General features: G+C 40.4%; 1 protein-coding gene across 1 annotated transcript in view; it reads left to right on the top strand.

The window, feature by feature from the left end:
- Positions 1-514: 514 nt before the first annotated feature.
- Positions 515-10,193, top strand: part of csf1rb (colony stimulating factor 1 receptor, b) — a 41,966-nt gene continuing 32,287 nt past the window's right edge. The window contains exons 1-5 of the mRNA XM_037688177.1: positions 515-653; positions 8,871-8,977; positions 9,185-9,311; positions 9,629-9,733; positions 9,816-9,926. Coding sequence (XP_037544105.1) covers positions 515-653; positions 8,871-8,977; positions 9,185-9,311; positions 9,629-9,733; positions 9,816-9,926 — 589 coding nt within the window. The remainder of the gene's footprint in view (positions 654-8,870; positions 8,978-9,184; positions 9,312-9,628; positions 9,734-9,815; positions 9,927-10,193) is intronic.

The following is a 10,193-nucleotide window of genomic DNA, read 5'->3' as shown; positions in this document are numbered from 1 at the left end:
ATTTTATCTACTTTCACATCATATTGATCTTTTTTATAGATAGTGAAGACTGGTAGGTGGTCACTGACATCCGTGATCAAAATGCCACCCATAAGTTCTTTATTTGTTATATTTGTAAAAATGTTGTCAATTATTGAAGCACTATGGGTAGTAATTATTGTGGGTTTTGAAATCAATGGATAAAGATTTAAACTGTGCATTGAGTTTATAAATGTTCCGATATTATTTGAGTCTGTTTTATTTCCCAGGTCTATATTAAAATCTCCACACAAAAAAACTGATTTATTAGAACTTTTTTCCAATATTGTCATGATGTGATTGGTGAATGATTCAATATTTGAATCAGGTGATCGATACACGCAACTTATCATTATATTTTTGGAAGTGTGGTTTGTCAGTCAGAGTCAGAGTCAGAGTTTCTTTATTGTCATTCGCCCCTCATGTGGTACATGTGGTGGAGCGAAATTATGTACACAAGGTTGTACTAGTACACATGTAGACATACTGTAACACCATGCCGAAGGAGGTTTCCCCCGCGCATGCTGTGACGGTTACCAAGAAGGGGTGGCTGGACACAGACATGATGAACGTGTGGCTCACAAAGAGCTCCAGAAGCGGCTACATGGGTTTTACAGAGAAAAACAGCCCTGCTGGTGATGGACAGCATGTGTGCGCACATCACGCCGCAATTTAAAGGTAAAATGAAAGCGTGTAACTCCATCCCTGCCATCATCCCGGGAGGCTTGACAAACGTGCTGCAGCCTCTGGACATTTCTGTGAACCCGAGCTCTTTGGGAACAGTGGATGGAGGATGGAGAGCAGCTGCACCGCTACGGGACGGATGCGCCACGCGACGTTTCGGCAGCTCTTCGACTGGACTGATAAATCGTGGACCTCAGTCACCACAGAAACGATCCAGTCGGGGTTCAGAAAGACCGGGATGTTATCTGGAGCTGGAGCTGAGGAGGACTCTGACATCCCCGGGGAGGAAGAGGAGGCAGCGCTGCATCACCTACCTCACGAGTTGGCAGAACTCTTCGCCAGCGACACAGAGGATGAAGATTTCAACAGGTTTGAATAAATAAAATAAAATAAATAGATGTTTCTGTCATCACGGGTAGTGGGTGTGTCGTCATGTTAAAGCCGTTTCATTTTGTCGCCTTCATTTGGACCTGTTTTCACCGTCAAAGTGCATTTATTAAGTAAAAGTCCAACTGAGACACACCTTTACTATAAGTTTGAGCAAACAAATAAATGTTTTTAGGCATTAATCTTGTTAAATTTCTAAGAAATGTGGAGGCTTGTACAGCTGCGCGTGCCCGCTACGCAGCAGCGAGGCTGCAAAACTATTTTTGAAGTTCAGCTGATTTGACCATTAAAGTACATTTATTAAGAAAAAGTTCAACCGAGAAACACATTTACTATAATTTCAAGCAAAAAATATATTTTTTAGGTGGTTATCTTGTTAAATTCTTGTTAAAGTCTGTCCGTGCACGCTCCTGTGGCCACCATTTGGCAGCCAATCCATTTTTGGCACAACACCGGCCCACATTTCCAGGTCGTCAGCGGTGATGCATTATAGATGTGACGTTTATGGTGGAAAATACAGTATGCATTGAATTAATAAATGTACAATTGTTGATTTTCTTCAGGCAGACAGATTTTTTCCTTCAGCCTTGAATCCATCTGGACGTTCTGGTTCTGAAATAGTCTAATTGTGAGATTCCATTCCACTGATCCATGCTATGAGTCTCCTTCAAGGTCAAACCCACCATGCTGGCAAGTCCCAGAAGCCGCAGGTGGCCTGTGATTCTCATAAATCGCCTCCACCTTACGGTTTAGCTCGTAAACCAGTTGGTTCAGAGTTCCTATAGCACGGACCAAACCTTCACACTGAATCAGAAGCTTTGCCATGGTCGAAACTGCTGCAGGTGTGTCAATGCCTGGAATATCTTGAAAAAGACCTGAAGCTCTCGACCTTTGACCTCTCTAAGTGTCTTTAAGAATCTGTTGGACTCCTGGCAGGGACCAATGCTGACATGTTCCTGTTTTTAGTTTTCTACAGTTGCCTTAGAATCTAGCTGTTTTTCTTACTTTTTTTGGCCATCTTATTTGTAAAAATAAAAAATAAAAATCTGTATGCCTTTTTATAACTGTCTATTGTTGTCATTGTTGTCCACTGTTGTCATCACTCTGTTAAAATCAGGTCTCTCTTGTAAAAGAGTCCTCGAAGCTCAATGGGATTAACCTGTAGAAATAAAGGTTGAATGAAAAATGTCTTCTTCAATAGTCGATAAAACAGAGCCCCGCCGATGCCAAAAAGCAGAGTCCCTGCTAACATAAATCCAAATATGTAAATGTCTTCAACATCCTCCTGAGACAGAACTGAGAGGCACATCAGCTGCCACACTCCCCACGGGTCCATGACGTACCCCACAGTGTGCGTCTCAGCTGGACACGCAGGTTCTCCAGGACCTTGTCACTTTGTTGAAAAAATCTTATCAATAGAGTTGAACGTCCAGGATACCAGATCCATAATCTTCTTAATTTATGTTCGGGAGATGTGAACCAGGCACTTCAGACACACAGAGAGCAGAGCAGGAGGAAGGAAAATCTGGAGGAAAGACGGAAGCAGCCACCTTGATCAAGAGCATGTTGTTCCCTCCCAACGACACGATCACAAACCACTGCATCGACCTCTCCGCTCTAACCCTGTCAGAAAAACAAAGAGTCACTAATCTGGGCGTGATAATGGACCCTTCCCTGAAACTTAACAATCATGTAAACATGATTAAATCATGCTTCTTCCAGCTGAGGCGGCTGTCTAAACTGAAGCCCATATTGTCCAAAAAGAACCTGGAGACAGTAATACATGCATTCATTACATCTAGGCTTGATTACTGCAATTCACTCCTGTTTGGTATCAGTCAGACCTCCATTGCACGACTACAACTGGTCCAGAATGCAGCAGCCCCATTTTTAACCAGTACAGGCAAAAGAGAGCACATTACACCAGTTTTGGCCTCACTGCACTGGTTACCAGTTCACTTTCGAATCCAGTTCAAAATACTCATGTATGTCTACAAATCACTGAACAGTGTCGCCCCCATCTTTCTGATCTGCTACAACCGTATGTCCCACCACGCTCCCTGAGGTCAGCGGACCAGTTGCTCCTCACAGTTCCAGGAACTCGTCTTAAGTGCAGAGGTGACAGGACCTTCTCTGTAGCAGGACCAAGACTTTGGAACGAGTTACCTCTGCTTGTCAGACAGGCCCCCTCCCTCTCTGTTTTCAAGTCCTGTTTAAAAACTCACTACTATTCAGTATCTTTCAACACCAGATGATCTGTGTTTTGATCCTGTACGCTCCACACTGGTTAGTCGTCATTATCTGCATCGTTTTTATGTCTATATTCTGATTTACCTCATTTTGTATTTTGCTTTGTGTGTTACCTGTTGTTCTGTCTGTACAGCTCTTTGGTTGGCCTTGTTGCTGTTTTAAGTGCTCTATAAATAAAATGATATAATAAGAGCCAGAGAGAAAAATAAAATAAAAGAGAAGCTGTGAGCTCGACTTTAGGCATAAATAATTAATTCGGCTGTTTGGAGTCACCATCAGAGAATGTTCTAGCAAGACTTTAAAAGGCAGAAGCAACAATTTAAGAGTTCTGCCTGACCCAAACTGTGGATCTGGACCTGGCCTTGAAGGCGGACTATCTCAATTCGTCTGGGACGTTCTGAAAACAAAGACGCTCCGTCTGTCTCCTCACCCCTCCCTTCCCCAAAGCCGTGGACATGTGACACAACCTCAACTGAGCTGATGATAACAAACACCTCTTATCTGGACAATGGCTGAGGGGGACTCTGGACTATACTATGAACTTTGCTTTAAATTCAATGTCTTCAGTGGCCTCATGTATTATGTCTGAATATGTTGCTTTGCTGTGGTAGATTTTTTTGAAGCCTCAAATCGTGCCCTGTCTAGGACTTGGTGTGAGAGATCTTTTTATATACCTTCTTTCCTTATAGTTTCTTCCCCTTTTCTCATCTAAGCCTAAAAGATGGAGTTGTTAAAAGACTGGAGCCGTAGAGACCAGTTCATCAGACAGCACTTCTTATTTTGCATGCAGTACAGAAACACTAATGGATTATCTCAAAAGGTTAAGTCTGGTCCTCTGGACATTCAAAAAACAAACAAAAAAAGGAGACTCTACTTTTTTGTTTGTTTTTTGTTTTGTTTTGCTTAGTTTTGTTTTATGAATGTCCAGAGGACCAGACTTAACCTTTTTAGATTTTTCTGCCTGGATTATTGAGCATGCATCAGGATACTAATGGATTATGGTTCATAAAAATAAGCATGGGTCCGCTAGAACCGCCTACATACACCTCAAAGTGCTCTAAAGCCAGGACCAATGCTAATGCCTCCTTTGGTGGAATACCACTTCTGATGTCTATCAAGTTTTTTTTTAATTAAGAAACCGGATGGTCCACACCATCAGTACCACCCTGTAAAAGGCCAGAGTCACATACATCCACAACCAACTTAGGGTGCATTCACAACAGCCCTGTTGTCCCGAACTCTAGCCTGTTTGCCCAGGAAGTCCGGTTCTTTTGGGGAAATGTGAACTCGCCATTGAACTCTGTCACAGAACAAAAACCTAGGTCTCGGTCTGGTAGAAGAGAACTCCAGTGCGGTTCGAGTACAGTGTGAATGTAAACAGACCGGACCCCTCTCCACAAGCAGGAAGTGGAGTACAGCGCAGGACAAACAAACACACATTTCTCTTATATGGAGCCGTCAGCTGCCTTGTGTGAAAAACAATATTCTCCATGGTCTTCTGCCTCATCTTCTGCTCATGCTGAGTCCATTGTTGAAAAATGACAAAATATAACTCCTAAAACTGCTAAAACTTGATGCCACTTCGTTTTTATTTTTATTTACAGAAGAAGAAGAGTCTTCTTCAGAGGTTTTTGTGTCGTTTCTTTCAGTAGTTCTTGGTGTAGCGCCCCCACAGGCGAGTGGGGGAACAGGTTGGTTCAACAGGTTGGCTCGACTGCACAGTGCAGTGTGAATGCAAACGCACCAGCTCAAATGTAACAAAATGTCATGAATATTGGTCTCCAACCAAACCGAGTCTACCGGACTATCAGCTGTAAAAACAACCTTAAACTGCACATCTAAGTGAGGGGCAGACAACACAGAAGCGTTGATGAACAAAGATTTAGTCTGCTCAAAAGCAGATTGACACCGGTCAGACCAAATAAAATCCACTTTTGGGCTAAGTAGGTCTGTTAAAGGGGCAGCCACAAAAGAAAAGATTTTACAAAAACCCCGATAGTAACCAACCATAGCTAAATAAACCATAGCTAAATTGTTAAAAAAGTATATATGAAGTAGCTTAGTGTGTGTTTTTTATTAGAATTAGAAAAATTAGAAAGTTATTCATTTTGTTCTGTTACTTGAAAATTAATGTCTGAAATAATTGTTTGAAAAAAGGGGCAGATATAATAAGATTTTTTCTTCTTTCTGCTGCCTTTCATTTTAAATTTTTTTGTATCTTTTTATATATTGTTATGGAATTGTTTTGTACTTTTTTTAAAATGAATAAACTTCATACCATACCATACCATACCAAATAGCATTGTAACTCAGTACAAGCGGTGGGAACAGAAACGAACAAAATAGCCTCCACTTTAGCCTGAGTTGGGCACATGTGACCTCCCCACTCCCTTTTCCAAGATACAGTGCCTTGCGAAAGTATTCTGCCCTCTTGAACTTTTCAACCTTTTGCCACATTTCAGGCTTCAAACATAAAGATATAACATTTTAAATATTTTGTGAAGAATCAACAACAAGTGGGACACAATCGTGAAGTGGAATGAAATTTATTGGATGTGTCAAACTTTTTTAACAAATAAAAACTGAAAGTTGGGCGTACAGTATTATTGGGCCCCCTTGCGTTAATACTTTGTAGCTCCGCCTCTTGCTGCAGTTCCAGCTGCAGTTCCAGCTGCAAGTCTCTTGGGGTTTGTCTCCATCAGTTTTGAACATGGAGACACTGAAGTTCTGCCCATTCTTCCTGCAGAACAGCTGGAGCTCAGTGAGGGTGGATGGAGAGCGTTTGTGAACAGCAGTCTTCAGCTCTTTCCACAGATTCTGGATTGGATTCAGGTCTGGACTTTGACTTGTTCATTCCAACACCTGGATACGTTTATTTGTGAACCATTCCATTGTAGATGTGGCTTTATGTTTTGGATCATTGTCTTGTTGGAAGATAAATCTCCGTCCCAGTCTCAGGTCTCTTGCAGACTCAAACTGGTTTTCTTCCAGAATGGTCCTGTATTTGGCCCCATCCATCTTCCCATCAATTCTGACCATCTTCCCTGTCCCTGCTGATGAAAAGCAGGCCCAAACCATGATGCTGCCACCACCATGTTTGACAGTGGGGATGGTGTGTTCAGGGTGATGAGCTGTGTTGCATTGTGTCCAAACAGTTGGATTTTGGTTTCATGTGACCAGAGCACCTTCTTCCACATGTTTGGTGTCTCCCAGGTGTCAAACTTTAAACAACACTTTTTATGGAGATCTTTGAGAAATGGCTTTCTTCTTGCCACTCTTCCATAAAGGCCTGATTTGTGCAGTGTACGACTGATTGTTGTCCTATGGACAGACTCTCCCATCTCAGCTGTAGATCTCTGCAGTTCATCCAGAGTGATCATGGGCCTCTTGGCTGCATCTCTGATCAGTCTTCTCCTTGTTCCAGATGAAAGTTTAGAGGGACGGCCGGGTCTTGGTAGATTTGCAGTGGTCTCATACTCCTTCCATTTCAATATGATTGCTTGCACAGTGCTCCTTGGGATGTTTAAAGCTTGGGAAATCTTTTTGTATCCAAATCCGGCTTTAAACTTCTCCACAACAGTATCTCGGACCTGCCTGGTGTGTTCCTTGGTCTTCATGATGCTCTCTGCACTTTGAACAGAACCCTGAGACTATCACAGAGCAGGTGCATTTATATGGAGACTTGATTACACACAGGTGGATTCTATTGATCATCATCAGTCATTTGGGACAACACTGGATCATTCATAGATCCTCACTGAACTTCTGGACTGAGTTTGCTGCTCTGAAAGTAAAGGGGCCCAATAATATTACACGCCCCACTTTTCAGTTTTTTATTTGTTAAAAAAGTTTTGACACATCCAATAAATTTCATTCCACTTCACGATTGTGTCCCACTTGTTGTTGATTCTTCACAAAAAATTAAAATTTTATATCTTTATCCACCATTTTTCAGTCAGGTCATCTGGACAGTTTCTTTTTTTGTGCTGAGACGTTTCGCCTTCGATCCAGAAGGCTTCATCAGTCAAGGAAACACACAACAAAACTGATTATTCCTCCAACAGCTTACTCGAAAGTGGAACAAACCAGTTCCAGTTCAACCAGTTTGACAAGACTGTCAACAAGGAAGAGGGCAGGCAATGGAGGAGGGGGCGTGTCAAAGAGACCATCTTAACACAAGCAGAACTGGTTTGTTCCACTTTGGAGTAAGCTGTTGGAGGAAGAATCAGTTTTGTTGTGTGTTTCCTTGACTGATGAAGCCTTCTGGATTGAAGGCGAAACATGGAACGAGTTACCTCTGCTTGTCAGACAGGCCCCCTCCCTCTCTGTTTTCAAGTCCAGTTTAAAAACTCACTACTATTCAGTATCTTTCAACACCAGATGATCTGTGTTTGATCCTGTATGCTCCACACTGGTTTGTTGTCATTATCTGCATCGTTTTTATGTCTATATTCTGATTTACCTCATTTTGTATTTTGCTTTGTGTGTTACCTGTTGTTCTGTCTGTACAGCACTTTGGTTGGCCTTGTTGCTGTTTTAAGTGCTTTATAAATAAAGTGGAATGGTATTTCAGAACAAAAAAAAAAAAGAAACAGTCCAGATGACCTGACTGAAAACTGTTGGATTTTATATCTGGATTATTGAACATGGACTTTGTTGTTTATATCTTTATGTTTGAAGCCTGAAATATGGAAAATGTTGAAAAGTTCAAGGGGCCGAATACTTTCACAAGACACTATATGTCAATATGGTATAATGGTATGGTATAAAGTTTATTAATTTTAAAAAAGTACAAAACAATTCCATAACAATATAAAAAAAAGATACAAAAGATTTAAAATGAAAGGCAGCAGAAAGAAGAAAAAATCTTATTTTATCTGCCCCTTTTTTCAAACAATTATTTCAATCATAATAATTTTCAAGTAAATATACTTAATATACTAGTAATATAATGCTCATGGTTAGGTTTAGGGTTATGTATATTCAATTCAATTCAGCTTATACATATAGTATAAAGTCACAACAGAATCGTCTCAGGGACTGAACAGAAACATTCATGTATAAAATAATAATTGAACATTATTTATCTGAGGAGCAGCTTTGAGTTTAACTCCATCACTGAACTCTCATCTTGAACAAGCATGAAGGCGACAGTGGAAAGAAAAACTCCCTCATGAGGAAGAAACCTTTAGCAGAACCAGGATCAGGACAAGAGGACCATCTGCTTATTAATTTGGCCACATGACACTAATTCACTTCTAACTGATCTTTGAGTGAAGTTTAAAAGAAAGATGAGGAAAATTTGCTCTTCTCTTTGACATAGTTTTAACAAAATCTTTGATGTGTTTAAGTTACATTAGCCCCAAACAACCATCTACTGATGTAGACATTCTGTTAAAGTAAAAAAAAAAGTCACTAAAATTACATATTTGAACAGCTGTTGTGGCTTGAAATAAGCACTTTGAAGTCAGTGAAAATAGTTAGTAGATGCCAAAACATGATCATTTCATAAAAATCATTCTTGTTTTCAGGTCCAACAGGACTTCTCTCCATCTTCACAGCACCTCTGATTGGAGCTCTGAGTGCCGCTGCTGTCCTCCTTGTGCTTCTACTGGTTGTCTTTTACAGGTGCAGACAGGTGAGTTCCTGAAAACAGGTGAGGCCAGGAGAGCACAGTCCAGATAACAAAGATAACCTGAATATATACTGTATGTATGTGTGTATATATATACATATATATGTATATATATATATATATATATATATATATATACATATATATATATATACACATAAATTTTATTTATTTATTTATATGTATTTATTTTTTATTATTATTTATCAGAAACCCAAGTATGAGATTCGCTGGAAAATTATTGAGAGCATAGATGGGAACAACTATACCTTTGTTGACCCCACCCAGCTGCCGTACAATCAAAAGTGGGAGTTTCCTCGAGACAAACTAAGATTCGGTATGAAATCTCAACACATTTTTACAATGTTAATGCTCCTTTTTTAATATCCAGATGCCACAGCATTACCTTCAATACAAAACTGTTCTCCTCTTCCTGTTTCTAAACTATGACTGCTTTTTTAATGACTATAGAAATAGGATGCAGTGAATTGTAATACTCATAAATCCATAACTTGTTCACAGTGGAACATTCACAGCCTTCATAGTTTTCTATTGAGCAACATTATTCTAATATATTACTTTTATTTTCTGACACAGTTTAAATGAAGTGGTGAACCCCTGCCCATTTTTTCTCACTCACTGCTCATCTTTCAGGGCCAGTCCTGGGTTCAGGGGCGTTTGGGAAGGTTGTTGAGGCAACAGCATTTGGTCTGGGAGCTGGCAACAAAACCACTAAAGTTGCTGTCAAGATGCTCAAATGTGAGTCTGCTCTGCTTCATCCTCATCCTCCTTATCATCACTTCAGGCTATGACACGTGATGTTTCATGTGCTCATCAACAGCAAGCGCTCACTCAGAGGAACGAGAGGCGTTAATGTCAGAGCTTAAGATCCTCAGTCATCTGGGTTACCATGACAACATTGTCAACTTGCTTGGAGCATGCACTCAAGGAGGTGATGAACAGACCATTGATCAGTTGAAAGCTAAAGACAGTGTGAACACAGGAAGAGACCTAAAACCAGTTTGAGTCCATCTAAACATATCTAAAATACAAGAAACCTGTTGAAAATCAGCCCTACAAAAATGTTCATGGGTTTGAATCGTTCTGAATGAATATGAATCGGTCTGAATGGATATGAATCGGTCTGAATGAATATGAATCGGTCTGAATGAATATGAATCGGTCTGAATGGATATGAATCGTTCTGAATGAATATGAA

This window comes from Nematolebias whitei, chromosome 14, assembly GCF_014905685.2.
Source record: "Nematolebias whitei isolate Nwh7 chromosome 14, NemWhi1, whole genome shotgun sequence".
NCBI lineage: Eukaryota > Metazoa > Chordata > Actinopteri > Cyprinodontiformes > Rivulidae > Nematolebias > Nematolebias whitei.
Note: the sequence above shows the minus strand (reverse complement) of the source record. Positions and strands in the feature narration are given on the sequence as shown.